The sequence below is a fragment of the Serinus canaria genome, chromosome 12 (assembly GCF_022539315.1).
Source record: "Serinus canaria isolate serCan28SL12 chromosome 12, serCan2020, whole genome shotgun sequence".
In the NCBI taxonomy this organism is placed as follows: domain Eukaryota; kingdom Metazoa; phylum Chordata; class Aves; order Passeriformes; family Fringillidae; genus Serinus; species Serinus canaria.
This window is the reverse complement of record NC_066326.1, coordinates 330888-352198: the sequence shown is the minus strand read 5'-3', so window position 1 is coordinate 352198 and position 21311 is coordinate 330888. Positions and strand designations below refer to the sequence as shown.

Below are 21311 nucleotides of genomic sequence, written 5' to 3'. Positions count from 1 at the left end.
CTCCTGTCCCAGCAGCATCTCTTTCTGAGGAGACGGTCTCAGGTCTCAGCTATGCATCTCAAGCCCTGAGGCAGCCAGGATCCCTATTGTCTGCACAGACCCAGTCCATTGCAGGGAGATCATGTGGGGCATCACACAACAGCAAGGACGCACTCCAGAGAAGCTGGAGGGACCCCAAGGAGCCCGACAGCCTCCCTAATAATGCTCCAGCCACCCAGGAGAGGAGTTCCTCTGCCTTTGGGGAGCAACCAGCCCTGCAGCGTTCCTTCCCTGGAGCAGGCTTCTCCCTGCAGACCACAAACAATCCCACCTGCCAAGAACAGGGGCAGCCCAGCTCCTACCTTGGTGGAGAGCAGCCGTGTCAGGTAGATCTCTGGAAGAACCTTCTTCCTATGGCTCTGTCTGTGGGACTTCTTATGTTCCACTGACTCGTCAGTTGGGAGAACCTGGTTCCAGATAGAGCACATGGTCAGAGCACTCTTCCCTGAAAGCGTCCCACTAAATTTTCCTTTAGGCATAGAATTTCAACCGCATATAAAATTCAATTAAAAAGCAGTTACTGCTTTATAAACACACCCTTATATGGCTTTTAAAAAGTGATCCATAATACTAATCTTTTATGACATTTGTTTCTCCTGTGCTCTTTATTGCCTCTCTCACCCTAGATGAAGGAAATGAACCCATCCATCTTCCTCTGCATGCTGGCCTGCTTGACCCCCGGGCTGGGCTGCACCTTGGGCTCCCAGCAGCAGTGCACATGGCTTCTGCAGAACCCAGCTTTGCTTGGATTTGGAAAAAGTATGTAGGAATGCTGGCTTTTTCAAAACAAAAATGAATATTCCACTGGTTAGGTCAGTGAATTATTCTCTATAATGACAAAGCAAGCAACTGACATCCATCTTGGCATTGTTTCACATGTGAACAGTTGGTTTCCCATCCCTTCTCCCTCCTTGCTCTGCATGTGTGTGTGTGTGCATGTGTGCTTCTACTTGAGCATGGAAATGCTTGCAGAGAAAAAAAGCCTCAAAGCAGGCTATAAAATATTGTTGTTGTCCATGACACCTTTTTTCATAACAGCTTTTAGCAGCATTTAGCACTTGGCACTTCCAGCACGGTGAAGCAGCAGGAGCCCACGGACCTGCTCAGCCCGGGAAGCAGGCGGGATGCCAGGAGCTCCCAGCAGGTGACAGCTGAGGTGTCAGGATGCCACCACTGACACTGTGCCACGCTCTGACCTCGCCCCTGAGCTCTCTGTGGCTGCCAGCAGCTCGACTGGACACAGCAACTTCTCTGCCATCCTGACAATTCTTTATCATGTCCCTCAGTTTATCTAGAGATAATGCTTGTCTACAGATCACCTTTCTGCACCTCTTTGAACCCTGCTGAAGAGAACTAATGAGCCCTGATGCAGCTTGTTCACAACATCTGGCACTACAGCCCACAGACATAATTTAAGTTAATATCAGCAGCCCCCACATGCAGCCATCATCCCTGCAGCCAGGAGAGGGATACTTACCAAGTGGAAGTATTTTTCAGTGTCCAAATCCTTCACTGTGAAAAAGAAGAGAGACACAGTGGCTCAGTCAGGGCGGCCCAAACTGAAATCCACCTGTACTGGTGACCTCCATGTCAAGGGACATCTGAACCCCAAGAATCCAAACACCAAGCTGGTGTTCTCAACCACAACTGACCTCAGCGTTTCTCCTTGTTTTGGGGTTGTTTATGGCATTACCAGGCTCGCGACAAAGTATCCTAGGAGGTACTTTAAGGGGGACCCGAGTTGTCCCAAGGGATGTTTTAAGAGAGATTCAAGAGGGCACGAGAGCAGGGTGAGCACAGGGGCACTCCTGCACTGCTGTGCCCCACACTCCCAGGATTATTCCGAGCCACAGCATCAGGGCAGCTCGGTCCCGAGCAGCTCCTTGCCACAGCAGGCAAAGGACTCCTGGGGAGCCAGGCTCTCTGGAGGCAGCCTGGAAACAGGGTTTGAAATTCCTTGTTTAATGTGGATTTTTGTCTCACTTGGTCTGTTTTCACTCTGCACAGCCTGAAACCTAGAAATGCGCGGAATATATGGGACTGAATATATGTAACTGGGAGGGAAAGGACTTTTTCAACCAAGTGATTTCAGATTCTTCCTTTTTCTCACTCTGTCAGCACAGATTGCATGCCAACTCCCAGTGAGGGGGTGAGATGGAAGGTGCAAACACCTTGAGGGCTGGGAGAGCACCCTCCACCCAATGAGGCAGAGGGAGGAGATTGGATAGCACATGTTTAGAGCCACCACATCCACGGCGCCCAGAATGGGGGCTGGCAGCATCTTCCAGCATCCCCAGCCAGGGACAATCCTCTGGCAATGCAACCATTCCTGCCCAGTCATCATCAGCAGGGAAGAGGTGCGAGATGTTACCTCTGCTCAGCGTGGTGTCCTTCTTGTCCGTCAAACTCATGGCCAGGGATGCCCCTTCAGGGATCTGTGGAGGAAGGGAAGAGCACACATTGATGATAGGGGCCTTATCAGTGACTCCCTAGTCCTGTGGCATCCCAGGAGCTGGAGGATGCTGGTGCAATCATAGTTCTGCCACAAACACCCCCTGAACCTGCCCTGCCCTGTCCCCCATTATGTGGAAAGGGAATTTTCAAAACAATTACAAGACAGTGAGGTTCTCATACCTGATGGGAATTGGGCAAAGACGTGTATCTAAGGTACATTTTTGGATGTCACCACCAGGTAATTTGAAAAGGAAGGAGAGTTTGGCTGTGCAGGGGCTGGTTTGCCATTCCCCAAAGGGGAGAAGGGGGTGGTGGCAGCCGTGGGGCTGGCGCAGCCGCTGTGCTCGGGGCAGAGTGCCAGCGGCACGGCTGCTGCCCCGATAACCACGCCAGTGAGCACTCGGCTCCACTTCTGTTTTCCAGGCACGGCTACACACCGGGGAGGATTATGCTTCAAGGCATACCAGGGAATATGAAAATCGTTAAGTATTTCTGGTTTCATTTAATTTTAAACAGAAAAGCAGTCAAGAAAACAACCTGATTCACCATGTTTCCTCATATATTTGGCCTTACTTCCTCGATGGTATCCCCAGCCCCTGCTCTCAGAGCAGGCACTGACAGTTGTAGCTGCAATTTCAGCAGGAGTGCGGATCAAGAGCACAGTGATATAATCAGCCAGGCTGGTGGCCCTTGGGAATAAGAGCTTTTTCCTCCCCTCTTTCTGTTGTCAGTAATAACTTGTTTTGCATGAAGAGTGTTAATTAGTTTCTATGTGTTGCAATATTAACGAGATTCTCGCCAGGGCAGATGTCTATTCCCTGGAAGCTCTCACGGAGCTATGGCAACCTCTCTGCTTGTTCCTGATGATCCCGTTTTGGAGGGGAACCACGGCTCGCCCCGGAGGCCCGGCAGGCTCCGAGGAGGCAGGGCTCCCCTGAGGTGTCTAGCTTTACCTTGTAATGTGCTAGCGTGTTGAGTTTCTTCCTGCCGTCCTCCACCACCGAGGTGTCATCGAGGTCCCGCAGGATGTAGCTGTCAGTGCTGGTGGCGAACCACTCTGAACACAGAGGGGGGAGAAGTGAGCCCCAGCCCGAAGGAGGCAGGGGCCAGGGGGTCTGGGACTGAATGGCTGCCCTGATGTCTGCCCTCCTGTCCATGCTGCTCCACCCACTGCTCTGACAGGCACCAACAGCTGCTGCACGACTTTAGGTGCTTCAGATGTTTTTAGAGGGTGGCTGGTCCTTACCAAGGTCGACGTCTTCCACCCTTGGCCACTGGGAGTAGGGGACGTTCTTGCAGAAAGCCTCCAGAATTTTCTCTTTCACTTGACTCAGTGTGTCCGTGTCCATGGCTCTGACACTCAGGGAGTCCATCCCACAGCCTTGGAAGGAGACGTTGAGGTTCTGCAGGGAGAAGCCGTGTTAGGGACAACCTGCCTGGTTCTGCTGGTACCCAAGAATGCTTGGAAGCTGTGGTGTCTGCACAGCTCTGGCTGGTGTGCCCTGGGCCCTGTGCTGATGGAAATCAGGCTGAACTAATGTGGCCATCAATGCTTTACAGCATGGGAAGTAGTGATTTACAGCCCCAGGGGCTGAGGGCTCTGTTGACCATGCTGGGAGAACACAGGGAGCAACACAGCAGCCCCCTCTCGTGTTGTCTTGGTAGTGGGGTTTGACCACCACGAGGCAGGAGGAAGGGTCAGCCCCCATTACCAGCCGTGTCCTCAGCTCCTTGGCTCCAACTGGTGATTAACAGGAGCACCAAAGCTCATTGCTCAGCCTCTGCTTGATGCAACGGGCCAAGCTCCACTGCTTAAACCAGCTCTAAGCCTGCTGCAGGATGGGTCTGCTGCAGTGCATGGAGCCCTTGAGAGCTCCTGGACAGCGGGACAGGCAGCTGTGAGGGCCTACAGGCTGCCACAGACCCACTCAGAGACTAGGGAAGCACAGCTACTGCCTCAGTTGCAGCCCAAAGCTGCAGAGCAAGGAGAGCAACTCTCTATAAGAAACCCTCTCCTCTTTTTGTCTGGGTGTGTCCTCCTCTCACCAGCTGTGCAGACCTAAAGGCTGTGAGCATGGCATCTCCCTCTCACCCCAGCTCTGGGGAAGCCCCAGCACATGGCTACTCACCCTCGGCTTTGCCTCTATGTTCTCCCTCAGCAGCCACTCCTCGTTGAGGGTGTACCTGGCCTTCCCTGTAATGGCATCGATGGAACCCTTGTTAATCTGCTGTTTGATGGCACAGATCAGCAGGAAGAAGGGCTCTCCGACTGTTTCCTGGGGAAAGGAAAGAAAACCAAGTCAGCAAACCAGACCTGGTTGTGACAGGTCCATCAGCAGCACAGCAGGGACAGGCTCTGTGTGGACAGTGAAGGTGCCTCTGCACACCAGGGATCAGGACTAGTCCACCCAGGTGCTGCAAACACCTGGTGGGGGCCACTGCCTCCCAACTCCCACTTGCCTCTCTCTGAGGCTGCTCAGAAGTTTTCAGACTTGTGGCAACACGACAGCGCAGATGGGGAAGAGGACACAACAGCCAACAACAGCCGCAGGCCGTTTTTGGGGATGCTGTAGCTGTCAGCAGCAACATACCCCATCCCAGGTCTGCAGCAAGCACTGGAGCTGTGGAATGCCACCGGGGGCTGTGCCAGCCTGGGCTGTCTCAGGGACAGAGCTGGGGGGCTGCTCAGAAGGCAGGGGCATATGCATGGCTGTGCTGAGCAAGGACATGCACACATGATGCTCAGCAAAATGCAAATGTGCATTAATTTACATGTGAATTACATAGGAGCAGGGAGAATCTAGCATACTGTGCTACAGAGATGCTTCCTGCAATCTGACAGGGTGCAGACTGTACAACATGCTGCACTCAGCAGGACAAGATAGGGCTGGTGTGCACAAAAATCCAAGAACAGAGATGTTTGGGCATCCAGCTTTCTCATGAACGTGTCAGGCAAACCCCTCATTGCACAGCCTGGTTTGAACTGAACTCCATGGAGCGAGCCCACGGCCTGGGCCTGTGGCTCTGGGAACCAGTGCTCATACTTCTCATACCACAGCAGAGCCCTCATCACAGCAAAACAGAGGATCAAGGTCAACAAGCTGCTCCCATGTGACAGCAAGCAAACACACCATTTAACTCCTTACATTCATCAAACCTAAGTTCATGGGAGAGAGGTGAACTGTGGCACTCCTGCAGCAAGAACGAAAAATAAAACAGGGAGCATCTATTTCTGATGTGATTCAGCTACGCAGTTTAATGCCAAATTTCTGAGCCACTTCTGCCTGCTGCACTGATGTGCAAGGGAAACATAAGCTATTTTCTTAAGGAACTCTTCAGTGTTAGAGTGCATCCCATTCTCCCTAATGTTCACGTTCAATTTCCTTCCAAAGAGGCAAGTGCAAATTCTGCACATTTATGTATTCCGAGCCTCCCCCCTGCACACACGGGCCTGCCATCTGAGAGCCTGCTCAAGACAACAGATAGCCCACGGTTTTGATATTTCTCAGCTAGGAACTGCTAAATCCTGTTCAATCTGCTTCTTAATTAAAACTTGGTGATTCTTTTATTCTAATTGCCTATAAAATTGCTAATTGCTGAAGCAATTAGTTCGATGTCAATTTGGATGTGCTGCATTTGGTGTGGTTGATGATAGGGTGATACAGCAGGGCTGTCAGTGGGCACATGCTGCCTGTGCCAGCAGGGCACTCGCTGCCTTGTCAAGGGGAACTTCACGAACACTGGGAAGCTCCCTGGGTCTGCTGCAGGGCTCTAATGATTCCTGCAACGCTCCTGTGAGCGGGCAGCACAAAATGGGCTCAGAGCAGGGCTGCAGGTGCTGGAAATGCAGGAAGGCATGGCTTTCAGATTGCAGAGAGGGTGTGCAGTCAGGAAGTGGAGAAGCTGAGGATTGCAAGGAGTGAAGAATGTGCAGATGACACAAAGAGTTCATTTTGAAAAGAAAGGCAGGAGCAAGATATAACAAGGGAACAACACTGACATGGAGACCTCCTTGGGCTGCAGCACCACTGCCCTCATACTGCAAATTGCAAGACACCACTGGCTGGCCCTGCACACGGGGTCATCAGTCTCTGACACTGGCCATGCTACCAACAGAAACCCTGTTTGTGTCCCATGTGAGCAGGGACAAACCTGAGGCTAAACTCAGAGCTGGGCTCTGGAGCCTTCCCATCCCTGCCATGGGCAGCTCCAGCCACAGGGAGACTGCAGAGTCTCCAAAAACATTAAAAAAGGGTGAGTCCGACTGATATGGGAGCTGTTATGGGCTGAAATGAGCATGGGCTGCGTGGGTCTGACCCTGGGGCACCTTCCTGCCCACAGGAGGCTGCCCTGGAAGCAGTGGAGCTGGGGGTCACTGCAGGGTGCAGGGCAGGACCGGCCCGCAGGGGACACAGCTCCACTGCACACAGCGCTCCACCGCCGAGATGCTATTTCTGTTTGGCTTTTTGGCTTTCAGGCTCAGGAACTGTGGGATGTTATGGAAATCTGCAAAAGTGCTAATCAGACAGCGAATTTCAAAGCGGGGAAAGAAGGGCTGGCAGGCAGGGACTAGAGATAAAATGGCAAACTTGTGAAACCTCCAGCATTGTTCGGAAAACTCATCTGGAAAGGAATCAAAACTGTCTTTGGACTTGGCTGGTTAGGAGAAAGGAAGTTTAACCAGAAGAGATCAGTGCTGATTCAGGACAAAAAAAAAACTTAAAAAAACACAGTCTGGGGCCTTTTTTTCCTCCTATTGTGAATGTATTTTAATGAGACTTCATTTTCATTTTTGACTGAACTGTTATGGGCCCTTAAAGCCACCCAGGGCACTGAAATAACTGCAGTAATGGAAAGCACAGTTCAGGCTGGCAGGACTTGAACTGTTCCACGCACACGGAGCGTGGGAGGGCTTCATTTTTATATGCTTGGGAAAACAAAAAGGTTTAGAGCACAGACTAGATTCACATGCTGCTGCCCTATTAACACAACTCCGACAAGTTATTATAGATGTCCTCCCAGGAACACACTACAGCCATTTCCAAAATGTTTTGGTGAGCCTAGGGTGGGAACAGCACAGAAAACAGCTGCTTATCCCAAGTGCCTGCTAATTTTGGGCCAATTATCTGTTTGCATTCTGTGAAGAACCAAACCTCCATCCCACGTGCAAAACTGGGGTAAGCTTGGACCCAGACATAAAGCTGAATTCCAGAACCCTATTTTTCCTTTAACTCCCCAACCCTGTCAGGAGCCAGGCACAATGATACCATGGTAGCTCATGGATAAGGCTTTCTTTTAAAGCTTTTTCCACCAAAACTGTAGCACAAAGTAGAGACGTGGACCATTTCATTTATGATTCTCATTCAGTTCTGCAGCCACAGAGTTCTGCACTGATTGTGCAAATGCTGCAAGTTACCTCTGAGCCCCTGTGCCTTGCAGCAAGCCCCTGCCAGCTCATCCCAACCCCTCACACACTGAGCCAGCCCCTGCCAGAGGACTCCTCGCCTTCAGGTGCCCTCCACATGTGCAGGCCACGAATGCCTGTGGCCAGCAGCTCTTTCCCAGCTGAAGACAGCTCCTTCAAATCATTTTCCCCCAAAACACAAATGGACGGGCTGTTAGGCAGAGCATTAATGCGAAACAAATGTTTTGAGCATGTAGCGTTGACTTACAAGGGAAAATACAAGCACTTGGAATTTTTCCACTGCACAACGGCAGGGACTTTCACAGCAGCTGTTTCAAATAGACATTGTGATTAATGGGGATAATTCAGGAATGAAAACCAGGCCCATCATCACATGTCTGACAGAGCAGAGCTACGGGCAGGCAAGCCCTCTTTTTAACCAAGAAATGCCTCTCCGAAGGCAGCAGAGTTTGATCCTTAGGAAGGCACATGGGAGGCCTTTGGCTATCACTACCATTTACATCACAGCCCTGAGCTGACACCAGCCGTGTGGAAGGAGGTGCTGTCTGTAACACCACAGCAGCTCCATCCTCATTTGTGTAGTGGGGAAGATGCCAGCTCTGCTGATCTGGATCAAGCTCCTGTACCTTTGCACAGCTGGCTTTGTGTCACCTCGGACAAATTTTCTCTCCAGACACTACTGTCTGACCAATTATTTTCCCTTTTCATATTGCAGGAGCAGCTCAGTGTCACCTCTGATCCCACCCTCACTGTGGAGCATGTGAGATATCAGAGTCTCCTGGAAATCAACTTCACCTTCATTGTGCATTTGCTTTCAGAGATGGGAAAGAGGCTGCAGCAGCGCTCTGCAGTGCCATGGCTTCAGGCTGAACATGGGAGCCCTGGGGGGACTGCAATCCCAGTGTGTAGCCTTAGCCCCTGCCAAGAACCTGCTGCAGGTGGATGGAAATGCACATTCAGCCACAGCCCAGCAGCTCTGCAAAGGACCCAGTCACCTCACAGGACCTCACAGTCCTGGTCCCACCATACCCTGTTCTCATCCTCCCTCTGCGGGCCGGGAGAAGACAGCTCACAGCTCACAGCAGCACTGCCCAGCCCTGGGCATGGCCACAGCCCCCCTGGGCATGGCCACAGCCCCCCTGGGCATGGCCACAGCCCCCCGGCCCCAGACCAGCTTGTGGGAATGCGCAGCTCCCACCCAGTGCTGAGTGGGGAGCTCCTCTCCATTAGTGAGGCGTGTAATGTGCTCAAGCCTTCAGGCCCATGTGATAAGGCTCCACTTTCCTCTTTTTTCTTTTTTCCCTGAGAAAGCCTTCTTGCACAATGTCCATTTTTAGCACAAGCTGGAGCTGGATCAGATGCCTCACATGTGGTCTCCCCTCCCCAAAAGGGAAAATCAGCACTTTTTTTCCTCCAGTGGTTAACTACAGGCACAAAATCGGAAGATTAAAAAAATTGTACTTATTTCTGCTTTTCTATCCTTACAGGCTGGATAGCTGGGCTACACTGGCACAGTCATCCTCATCCACTCCTCTAACTCTTCTACTATTAAACTGGCTAACTGTGTCAGCTAGAATGAAAGATTATGAACTACAAAACCACTGGCTTTAGGACAAAAAGTGATCATCTGGGATCAGAAGACATCACAATATGTATGAAGACAATATAGAACCACTTCTGTGGATGCAGACAACACTTTGGGAAAAGAGATTTTTTCAAAGGCTTTTTCAAGGCTCTTCCCGTGGGCATAATGGGGTATCCTCCAATTAACTGCTGTGGAATCAATTAAGTTATTGCTCAATTCTTCTGGGGAATTCCAAACAGAACTGGCAAATGCTGGAGATAAAGCACTGAGCAGATGGACTGCTGATGGCTCTGAGATGCCAAACATTTTCCTGCTCATTACCGAGAGAAGACCTCAGCCTTCTGGGACAGACACCCCACCTCTCCTGCTCAGATCTGTGCAGAACCACGGGGCTGCCTCTGCGCAAGAGGCCCCGCACACCAATGGAGTGGGCAGTGACACAGAGCAGCCCCTGCCGTGGTGCCCTCGGCCCCTCTGAGCCTCGTGGCTCCCGAGGCAGACACTGACTGGTCAGCACTGCTGGTCACAGAAGCAGCACACCACCACGTGGGCCCCAAAACCTCCAGCCACTCTGCTTACTTTTCAGTCCCCTATGGCTCCTCTCAAGCACAGGGAAAATGTTGATCTGTGCTCTGACCTGCCATGAAGACTAAGCTCACCAAAATCCTGGGCAGCAGTGGAGAAGCAACTGAACTTCAGGTTGCTTTCCTACACCTGAATCATTCAGTTTGCCAAGTGTTAGTGACCATCTGAGTGGCACTGCTAGCAAGTGTCAGTCCTAGGCTCTCCCCCGCATCCCTCATCCCTGCTGCACACAGAGGGGACCCTGCTCCCACCACAGCAGGGACTGGTTCTCTTACTCTGAGATAGCTGTACATGCAGATGGACATCCAGTTGGTGAGCATCTTCTCCACCACAGATTCTGTCCTCCTCAGCATAAGCTTGGGGTTTTTGGAAGCTGAAGCATCTATTAGATCCACCAAGAGGTCCTTCATGATGCTGGTGTAATACTCCAGTTTCCCATGCAGTGCAATAGTAAGCAGGGAGGCCAGGTTACACCTGAAACACAGAATGATACAGGACTCAAGCCCCAATCCAATGAGACTGAAGTGCTCACTGACACTAAAATACCCAACGCACAAAGGCAGTCTTTCAGACAATTTTCATGAGCCTTTTTAATGGTGTTAGAAGTTCCAAACCTCATTCAGTGCTGCAGGACCTCAGGTCAGCTTGCACACTCTAACTGGTAAGCCAAATCAGTGAGTGCTCTTCAGGGTTTATGGCCACCCATCTCTAGCAGAAATGTGTAGGCAAGTGTGACTCAACCATTCACTGAAACACACGGTCCCAGACAAGTCTTTGGTTCTGAAGCTTGTACCTGTCTCTGACAGCAAAGTCCTTCTGTTGCTCGAGAGCATGGACAAATACGATGAGAAAGTGCTTGTTGTTGAGTAAGGTGGAGAACAGAGAAATTCCTTCTTCCATGTTGGGCCTGCAGTTCTCAGGGATCTGAAGAAAAATTGAGAAGACAGACTAAGAAAACTCTGCTTGTCGTTTTCCTCCACATTTTATCCCTCCTGATGGCAGGGACACCCCTACTGAGCAAGGAGATACTAAGTAGAAGAGCCTTTCTTCCCTCCACCAGACACAGCCAGCAGCTTTGCTGGCAAGGAACAGCAGCTGGGTTGGTGGCAGTGGCCATTCCTTTCTGTTCAGCCCACCTGAGGATACCTGGAGCACTGTGGCCAGTCTGGGGCTGCCCACTATGAGACAGATGGAGCAGATGCAGCTGAGGGCTAACAAAAAATTAGTGGGTGTACAAGGAGAGGTGAAGAGGGCTGGGTTTGGTCAGCTTTCAGAAGTTCTAGAGGGAGACCTTAGTGCAGCCTCAGAGTTACAGAGCCAGGAAGGATCCCAGACCAACGCCTCCCCACGCAAGAGCAGATTCACAGATCTGCCTTCTTCAGCCAGCCAAAGCTAATGCAGTGCTGGTCTGTGTTAATGGTTAGCCACAGCCAAAAGTGTTTGTTTTGTTAGTGGGTTACTCACCTTCCACTCCCCCACCAGGAGGGGATGTGTTTCCTGGACCTGGGAGCCCACCTGCGAGCTGAGCTGCTGGGATGGCAGGATGTAGCACTCCTCGTAGAGAGAGGAACACTGGAAGCAAGCACAGCGTTAGGGGAGGGCACCTGTGGGCTGTGCACTCAGGGGAATAAGATGGGGAGACGTGTCACTGGGACTGAAGGCACCCAAAGACATGCACAGGGCTTATGGAGCCTTGAAACACTTTGCAAGAGCCTGAATGAGCAAACACCACAAGGATGGGGGGAGGCAGACGTCTGCTCAGACGCAAGGCTGTGAGGGCAGGGAGACTGCAAATAGAGTAATGTGACAGCTACAAAACTCCCAGAAGAGAAACCTTTACAGAAGACTATATCAAAATAGAGGAGTTCTGGGTGTTTCAACATATGTAACTTTTAAAACAGATGGGATAAATGTTTAAATATCTAGCATTCATATACCAGCCTGAATCTTAAAGCCTCTAGTGTGCAGAGATATGGAGACTGGGTAACTGAAAAACCTGAGTAATAGCTACTAATGAAACACTCTGCAGTCATAAATCATCATCTCAGTCCTCAGCACTGACACACAACTGCCTCGGGGGTGAAATACAGCCGCAGTGAAGGGCACACAGCCACAGGCGGAGCAGCCGGTGACGGGAGCGGCGGCACCAGCACGTCTGCTGCAGGACCCCGGGCAGACAGACTGGGACTGGGTGCCCAAGGGACATCTCACTGGGAGCACCACGCACACAGCCTTGGGCAGGGAGGAAGGGAGAGACAGCGACATCCAAAGAACTCCTGAGGACTGGCCGAGCTGCTGGGAATGCTTGGGGGCACCCTGCATGGGACAAAAAGCCCCTCTCCTGATTGCCAATTCACCCTTCAGCCTCTGCTGAATGGAGTGGGGTGGCACTGGAGCCCCTGGGGAAGAGACCCCAGCACTGTGCCTGTGTGAGAGCTCTTTCAGAGGAGGTGTGCAATGGCCCCAAACAGGCAATCCAGAGCAACTCCTGGGACAGTTGCCGCCAGCTTCTGTCATGTGCAAGCAAGCCCGATCTTGTATGACACCCCAGGAGGTGCGGCTCCACTTTTGATGATAATTAAGGTTGAAATATGTGACAAGTAAATATATAACAGTGGAATGATTTTGTGACACTGTAAAAGCCCTTTAGCAGAGCCCTAAACTGGGTGGGACATATGTGGGAGCACTGAGGTGCCCGTGACACGCGCTGTCTCCTTACTTTGGGGAAGAATGTCCTGGTGACAAAGTGCTTGTACTCCAGGAAGGGGATCCCCTGGCTGCGGTTGAGCTCCTTGGTCAGGTCTGTCATGTCTGTCTGCAGCTCTGCAAAACCTTATACAAAGAGACCACAGAGGATGAGAGCCCAGTCCTCCACCAGCCAAGAGAGGCTGGCACTGGGAAGCAGGGCACGTCCCATCTCTGCCCCCTCACGCCGTGCCCTCGCGGGGGCTGAAGCCGTTTGCTCTGAGCAGCACATTCCCATCGGGGTTTAACCATCAGACTGTACACCCTGCCCCAGCTTGACAGAACATTCTCTGCCCCAGGAGCCCCAGTGCCCTCAGCACAGGATGTCTGCCGATGTGGCAGGATCATGGACCGTGGGGTGGTGGGTGCCAACACCTGGAACACTTCTCCCATTGCTCTACAAGGAGCCTGCTGCAGTTTCTGTTGCACCCAGGGGAAACCACACTGAAGGTTAGCATGACTTTCAAGTAACCCTCTGACACAGCCAAGGGCCATTAACCCCAGGGCAGAGAAGCTGGTGGCACTGGAGATCAGTGGCTTGCCCAAGCCAGGCAGCAGGGCAGTGGCAGGGCCACACTTCCAGCACTGAGCCTCATTCCCAAACCCTGCCAAAACTCACAGACAATCACAGAAATTCTCCTACAAATAGTTCTATAAATTTCTACACAGCACAAGGTGGATTGCTTCAAGCCTGCTAACCTGACATCTCGCTCCTAGCCATGGCTCCTCAGCACCCAGACAGTGACTTACCTTTGCGGATTTCCTCGCGGATCTGCGACTCCATCTCCTCCATCTGGAGCAGGGTTTTCTGCCAGTAGCGCTCAGCTCTGCGGCTCTTTGTGCAGAACACAAAGAGAGCTGGAAAAGAGGGAGAGAACAAGCCTTTTGGACCCGGGCTTAGGATCAGCTGCAGCTGGGATCAGAGCAGTTCCCTCTGACACAAGTGCAGAAAGCTAAATCCAGAGTTGGTTTCACACCTACCAGCAGACTGGTATCTGCTCAGGCAGCTGTCGATTATCTGTAAATAAGTAGAACCAGCTGGAATTTAATGATCGTGCTGTAACTGTCATCTTCAATTTAGGTCTGGGCTGTCTGTATTCAGCTTAACTGTGTATTAATGTGTTCCAGCTGATTAATGAATACAGAATTGAGGACCTTTACCACCTGTATTACAGTATTCATATCTGACAGTCTTCCCATGCCTCCAGAAATATGTTTCTATTGATGGGTGATGCATCTAGCAAATAGGGTGCATTACAGCCTTTGTTAAAAATAAATTAAATCCTTACTCTAAAGCCCTCATTTGTGTGAACTGGCAAGTTTCTTGCTGCGCAGTCATTCTGGGCATGTGACAAGCAGGGACCCTAGCCCAAGGACAAAGGTGTGCAGCACGGCTTCCAGCCAGGTACATACACTAATGTGCCTGCTGCAGATTTGCAGCTAAGGATTTGCTGGCTCTGCTCTTCCTAGCTGGCCAGGCACCTGTCACTGCTTGCTCCTGATGACAGGATCTTGGCCTAAGAGCACCTTTAGAATGGTCTGGGACAATCATGCCTGTGACCAAGATCAGTTTCTCACTTCCTTCTTTCTTTTCTATTATAGTAACTACTGAGTATTTGGGGAAAAGGGTAAGTTTATAAATATCACAGGATCGAGTAATAGAGCTGAGCTGTGGTTTCAGCCAGGAAAAGCTCTGTGCTTCAGGGAGCTGTGGTCCTGGCACTAGCTGTGTGCCATACCTGCTGCACCCAGACTACCTACAGGTACTGCACAGCTGCAGCACTCAGAGTTCACACCTCCATTGTAGAGAGAAAAACCTTGCCACAGCCTGGAAAGATGTTGTTTTTTCCCTTACCTACAACAGAGAGGACCAGCAGGATGCTGCAGATAACGATGGAGACAATGATGGCGGTTTCTCCTCCCCCAAGGTGCAGCATGGCAATTGTGTAGTTGAACTTTCCAACTTGGATCTGAGGAAGGAGAAGGAGGCAAGAAAAGCAGGAGCTGAGCAGCAGGTTGCCAAAGGGCTGGGAGCAGGGAGGGACACAGGGCAGCACTCAGCAGACCTTCACCCGAGGACTCTGAGCGAGCTGGCACAGCCTCCCAGGCTCGGAGGGAGGGAGGCCGGGCTGTGCCTTTCACTGCCAGAGCCAGGGCACTCTGTGTGCCTCCAGGGAGCCCAGTTCCCTTCCTGTGCTCTGGGGGATGCCACGGCCACACCCAGCAGGCTGTGATGCTGCAGTGGTGCCCATCCCAGCGCCAGCACAGGGCTTTGGTGGCAGAACTGCAGGCCCCTTGCCCCACTGCACCTGCCCCAGAAGAGACAGCCCTTTCCTAGAGAGCCCATGGCACTGTACAAGGCTGCCTGTGCTGCTCTTACTAGAAAATCACTTCCTTTAATCATCAGCTTCTTTATGGCTCTGAACAGCCTTTGGAGCCCTGCTGCACTTGCCTTTCTCCTCCAAAATTGGAACGGCTGCCACCCAGAAGAGGTAGGGTTAAGAAACTTTAAACTCCTTGAAATACAAATAAACTAAGGGAATAAAAATAAACGAGACCATAGACGAGTAATGATCTTGTGGCTAAAGCAGTGAAAGGGGTGTCAGAAGGTGCTGGCTCTGCTCCCAGCCTGTACTTCTTGTGACAACAAGCACAAACCCCTAGAGCTCAGTCCTTGGGTCTCCTGATCTCCAGAAGGGAAGAGGCCAGCACACATCACAGGCTGGCAAGTTACTGGGGGCCGTTTACAAACAGCTCTTTGGGCCCTTGGGATGAAAGGATTCCACAGCATCATCTGATAAGGAAAACTCATGACCACACAAGGCTTTCGCTTCTGGAAAAGAGTTTCACTTCTCCCAAGGAACAAGAAGTGAAAGAAACTTGAGAAAAAAACCTTGAATTAGGAAGGGAAGAGCTCCAATAATCTTATGATTTTGATTAATCATTTGATTAATCAAAATTAATCTTGATTTCCTGTGTCATGGAACACCTCTGGGAAAGGTGCCCACTGGGGTGAAATTCCAGCAGCTCTCAGCTGGACCAAAGCCATCCCACAAGCAGGATCTTCCCACCACCTCCACCACCAGACACACAGCTCCATCCTGAGGGAAATCCAGCCCTAGCTCTGGGAGCATTGGTGAGGACATGGCTGCTGCCAGGGGAAGGCTCCAGGCACTGAGAGCTTTGGTCTCTACCCTGGCACATTGTCCAAGAGCCATGGTGCTGGCCAGGGACAGGAGCCACAGCACTGAAAGAGCACATGGGCAGGTTTACTCAGCAGCCTCACAGCCACATGCCCAGCTTCAGGATCTCCCCTTTTTCCTTCTGAAATGCTGTAATGAGGCAGCTCCTTAAGGTGTTTTGAGTCTTTTTTCCCTCACCAGCTCAGCCTTTTACATTTTTCGGAGAAAAAAAATCCCTCGGCTGCTGTTTAATTCAATGCTTAAACTGTTTGGTCATAAACAAAGATGAGCCTGAATGTCTTGACAAGTCTCTCTAGTGTAGCTGGACAGCTCTACTCAGCACTCAGTGTGACCCAGGCAAGGCCCCTGCAGATCCTGCCCTGTGTCACCAAAGCCATTTCTCACGTGACAAAGCAGTGGTGGAATGGCAGGCAAGGGCCCCAGCCACACCTGTCGGTTTAGTAAGGGTGCACAAGTGTGAATATAAGCAGATTAATTAGCTGCACTTTCATTGCTGGTGCATTCTGAACACCCTCGTGATATTTAGGGCTGAGTATCACTCTCCTGCTGCCTGGGGACTTGCCATAGTTGGTTAATGTCACACCAAGACTAGCAAACTCAAAAATTCCTTTTCTTCCACAAAGGAATTCCCCTGTTTCTCAGTTCTTACAAAAAAAAATTTTTTTTAAATTACCCTGTTTAAAATTCCTGTTAAGATGACTCAAGAAATTCTGTTACTTCTGCATTTCCATGTTTCCAGTTACAACAGAATTTCTTACACCTCAGATTGTTGGCAGTAAACTGGACAATCCTGTCAGTGAATCAGTAGTGCATTGTGCCCTTCTCCTGGGCAGCCCAGCTCCAGAGCTCTGCAGCTGCCCCCAGCTCTCCTTGCCCTCCGTGCCCGTGCCCCAGGCTCCCATCCATCCCCTGCCAACACAAGGACTGGGAGAGGGAAGGAGGTGGAGACATTTTCTCTGCAGATACAAAGAGCCATGGTCACATCCCTGCATGGCCAGGGCTGTGTATGACATGAGGGAAACTGAGGCAAGCACAGCAGTTCAGTACAGCCCTCTGGAAAAGAGGGCAGTGACAAAGGGTGGGCATTTGCAGACACAAAGAGAAACAGCAGCCCTGAACTCTGCAGTGAAAAAGCAGCAGCCTTGGAAGCCCTGAGTGCTGCTCCCACCCTCCCGGTCAGGGATCCAGCTGGGTCAAGGCTGGGCTCTCATGGCCACTCATTGTGCTCCTGCTGGTGGGAGCAGAGCCAACGGCTTAAAGCTGCAAGGAAATCCCCAGACACATCTCAGGAGGAGCAGGGAGTCAGTGCAGGTGACAAAACCTCACATGCCTGAGACCTCCGTGTGCCTTTCAGAGGCGAGCAGCCTCGGCGGGCACAGCGCCGGAGCTCAGCGGGCAGCGCTGGCTGGGAGCAGCCCTCCACACAGCTCAGGGCAGTGCTGCCCGGCCCTGCAGCCTGCTGACCGCTGCCCGGGCACAGCACGGCCTGCTTTGGCCACCCTTCCCCTGGGCAGGCTCCTGCAGGGTGAGCTGGGGCGGGCAGCCGGACCCCCCTGCCCGCGGGGCCCCCACTCACCGTCACCGGCAGCTGCCTCTCCGAGGAGCTCAGCGACTCGTTGATGGAGCAGTGGATGACTTTGTCTGAAACAATCTGGATCTCACACGAGATCAGGCCGATTTTCACCTGGTATTCATTGCTCTCCAGGCCCAGGCTGTCAGGCTCTTTCTAAAGGCAGAAAAAAAATCAGGATGTCAGGCTGCAGCACAGCAGTTAGAATGGCAATCAATCTTCCTGCTTTACTTTCCATATTCCCTGCTGTTTTGCAGACCTGGGAAGACTCTTCCTCACCAAGGACATTTTTCCAGCACGCCACAGGAAAGCCAAAACCAGGCCATTGCCCATTTTCCTGTTCCCCATTCTTCACTCAGCATGGGGCATAGCATGAACAAGCCCCTCATGGAACCTGGAAAATCTGCTTTTGATCGGGCCTGCTGTGCATGGAAGATAAGGATGTAAGCACCCATCTGGGAGGGGGGAAGGATGTACAACGGAGGGGACAGCCAGGGGATGCGCCTGCAAAGCCTGAGAAAGGGGGAGCACATTTCTGGAGCACGTTGCAAACCATTAGGATATCCTGCAGCAAACAATGGCCTTTGAATTACTGTTGCTCATTGTCCAGGCCAATCAGATTCTACACCCCAACTTCCTTGTGAGCTAAGCTGAATTCAGTAGCCAAAAGAGAAGAATGAATGATCTGTTTCTGCAGGAATAAACACCTATTGTCAGGCCCTTCTGCAGCACCTGCCTGGTTTCAGGCCAGGGCATTGTAGTTCTTTTCCACATGTCCAGTATTTCATTTAGCCCCTGGTTACAGCACCCTCCCCAGGCAGGTCCCTGGCATCGTGCCACAGAAGGCATCCCCACACCAGGCTGCATTTCCTGGGGTGGAGAGATGCAGACGCTGCAGGCTGAGCCAAAATCACCTGCTCCTGCCTCCCCAGTTCCCATCCACCTCCTTCTCTGTCCCGAGTCTGTGGACAGTCCCTGTGCTGGTGCTTAGGACTAAGGAGCTGCGCAGGGTGGAGATGGCAGCACGCAAAGAGAAGCAGAGAGAACCACCACCCTCTTACATGTATGACCAGCGTTAAGGGCTCGCCAGGATGGTGCTTGATCCACTTCTCCTTCTTGGCTGTGGAGAACTGGGGGTCAGCGTAGTAGCCCAGGCTGAATTTGCTGATGTGCAGGGCCTCCTCGGGGTACATCTCCTCATCCAGGGCCGAGCGCTCGTCAGTGTAGAGGCGCCCGTTGAGGTAGAAATCCACAGGGGCTGGCTTGCTCCCCACGGTGACGTTGGAGGCAGCTGGAGAGGGGCAGGTGATGGCCGTGTCAGTGTGCACCTTGCAGCGCTGAAAGCAGGAGCGTGAGCACGTCAGAACCCAGCACCAGAGCGCTCCCAGCCCACCCTGCGCACGGCCCAGGCCCCACCTTCACAGCTGCACCACAGCTGGGGGCCACAGCTGGCCGAGACACCCACCGTGTGCTCCCTGCCGATGCCACGCACAGCCATGGACACGTTCTGCACCAGCCCAAAGCCTCTTCCCTCCAGCGTGATGATCCTGCCCCCGCTTTCAGAAGGGAAGAAAGAGAGGGTGACTGCACAGGACAGTGCAGCAGTGGGATGTGAGGGCTGCACCTTCCTCCTGTCATTTTCTCAGAGATGTTTCCAAGCTGCCTGAGCAGAAAATGTGACCCAACAGCCAAAGTCTTCTTGCTACTTACAGCAGAAGTAGGAAGCTACCTACACAGCTACCACAATATCATGGAAGAAAGGAAGTAAGGAGGAGTAGATGCTCTGGTGGAAAGGGGGGAGCCTCTTCCAGCATCAGTCAGCTTACTTCCCACTGTCCAGAAGAGCAGCTTCTGCATGCCAGGGTATGCACCAGCACCCTGGCCACTGGCCATGTAAGTGACCTGTAAAGTGATGGCCAGGACACATCCCCTGCCCTTGCCCCTGCCCTGCAGCAACCCACACAGGACTGTGAGACTTGGAGAGGGAAACATCCCTCATCCTGCATCTTCCAGGAAGTTATGATTTAGATCAAAATGTGAAAATTGCTGTGTATTGAATATGCTTGGGGGGAATGCAACACATGAGCTTCCCACTGTGCAGTCAACTAACAAGAATAAAGAGCAGCCCCAATGTGCACAGGGCAGAGCAACAGCTGGAGAACCATCACCACTCATCTGCACCCTAGATCAACCTTACCCATATCACATTTGACTTGTTTGGAGCATTTGCCAGGGAACAGGCAAGACTCACAAGTCCTGTTATCTGAAGAGTGCTCCAGGCACAGTGAGTTTGGGCACGAGGCCCCAGGGTTCTCTGAAGCCTGGGGTATCACTGGGAAGTTATGATCCAAGTTTTTCTCTAGCCTGTCACATCTGCGGACTAGTGTACAATTTTGCACTGGTTTAGATTTTGGTTATATGGATTATTTTATCCATATGGTAAGAGAAATCAGAACCAGCTAAATTTTTACACAAGTTATTGGCACCTCATGGTCAATAGCCCAGCAAGGTGCTGAAGCAGTCAGAGAGCATGAGCCACGCCAGAGGCTGGAGAGAGCCTGCAGTTACCATCCCTGTTCTCTGAAATTTGGGAATGGCTCTAAGTACCAAGGAAGCAGATCAGGGTGACTGAGAAAGACCCCAGTGGTTTCCTTTGTGACTGCAGGCAGGACATTCTTCCCTTGTCTCTTTTTAGACACTGCTCTCGCCACTCAGCAGTTGGAAGCTGGCTGAGTCATGGCTCTGCCTCTGCCCTAACATTCCCACAGCCTGCAGCCTTGGCATTGTGCTTGGGAACAGAGAGGCAGCTTTGTTCCAAGCGGGTCAGACCACCAGAGCCTGCTCCTGCTCGCCCTGGCCGTGCTTTCAGTGATGTCCTGCGGCACAGCCGCTGCCCTCCCAGATTTCCTAGTCAGCTCTGGGTTTTTTAGCCTCCACAGGTGAGGAGGGTGGTATTTCACCACAGTATCCAAAGGAACAGAAGTCTGAGAACTCCACAGAGATGTGAAACAAAAAGCAACACACTTTAATAATTAAATACTGTGACCTCAGGGAAGGTTGAGATCCAAAATTACAAATCTCATCCTATCCTCCAACATTTTTACTGCCAAGAAAAATCCTCAGGGTCTCATAGAGCCCCCACCTGGGCCTCCCCAAAACACTCACCATGTGTGCACAGCATCCTTACCAAGGCTGACATTTTTCCACTCCTAAATGCATCAAAACAATCTATGGACAGTCCTGGTGTGTGAGACCTCCCTTTCTCCCGTGCTGGGGTTAGCCTGGAGCACCCCAAGAGGCACCCTCCACACCTGTCCAGTCCAGGGCTGAGAAGCCCCTTTCTCCTGGCAGGACCCTCTCCCACCCTCTCCCTGGAGCTGACCCCCTCTTTTCCAGGCTGCCTCAGCTAGGGCAGGATCTCACCTGATCTGGCTCTTTTTGGGGTTGATGTCTGATATAACCGGGTTCTTCTCATACTTGAAAGTGATGTTGTGGCTGGCACAAGACTTGTTCTCGAACTGCACGCAGACTGGCACAGCCGTGGTGAGCTCCACGGCGGGCATGGTGCAGGTGATGCTGCTGTCCGTGCGGCTGCGTGGGACAGGAGGGGTGAGCTGCAGGGAGCGGCAGGCTGCAGCCTGCCCTGAGCACCCTGACAGGCAGCTGGCAGCACAGGTGACAAGGAGCTTCCAGTGACATGCTAAC

General features: G+C 51.9%; 1 protein-coding gene across 1 annotated transcript in view; it reads right to left on the bottom strand.

Annotated features, from left to right (window-relative positions):
* Window positions 1-21311, bottom strand: part of PLXND1 (plexin D1) — a 67302-nt gene that overhangs the window by 8374 nt on the left and 37617 nt on the right. The window contains exons 16-31 of the mRNA XM_050979240.1: window positions 21030-21197; window positions 19072-19162; window positions 18668-18943; window positions 17613-17762; window positions 14689-14803; window positions 13584-13691; window positions 12808-12920; window positions 11553-11660; window positions 10882-11012; window positions 10364-10562; window positions 4623-4769; window positions 3740-3896; window positions 3447-3550; window positions 2411-2474; window positions 1517-1551; window positions 342-446 (exon numbers count right to left, since the gene is read on the bottom strand). Of these exons, the coding sequence (XP_050835197.1) occupies window positions 342-446; window positions 1517-1551; window positions 2411-2474; window positions 3447-3550; window positions 3740-3896; window positions 4623-4769; window positions 10364-10562; window positions 10882-11012; window positions 11553-11660; window positions 12808-12920; window positions 13584-13691; window positions 14689-14803; window positions 17613-17762; window positions 18668-18943; window positions 19072-19162; window positions 21030-21197 (2071 nt within the window). The remainder of the gene's footprint in view (window positions 1-341; window positions 447-1516; window positions 1552-2410; window positions 2475-3446; window positions 3551-3739; window positions 3897-4622; window positions 4770-10363; window positions 10563-10881; window positions 11013-11552; window positions 11661-12807; window positions 12921-13583; window positions 13692-14688; window positions 14804-17612; window positions 17763-18667; window positions 18944-19071; window positions 19163-21029; window positions 21198-21311) is intronic.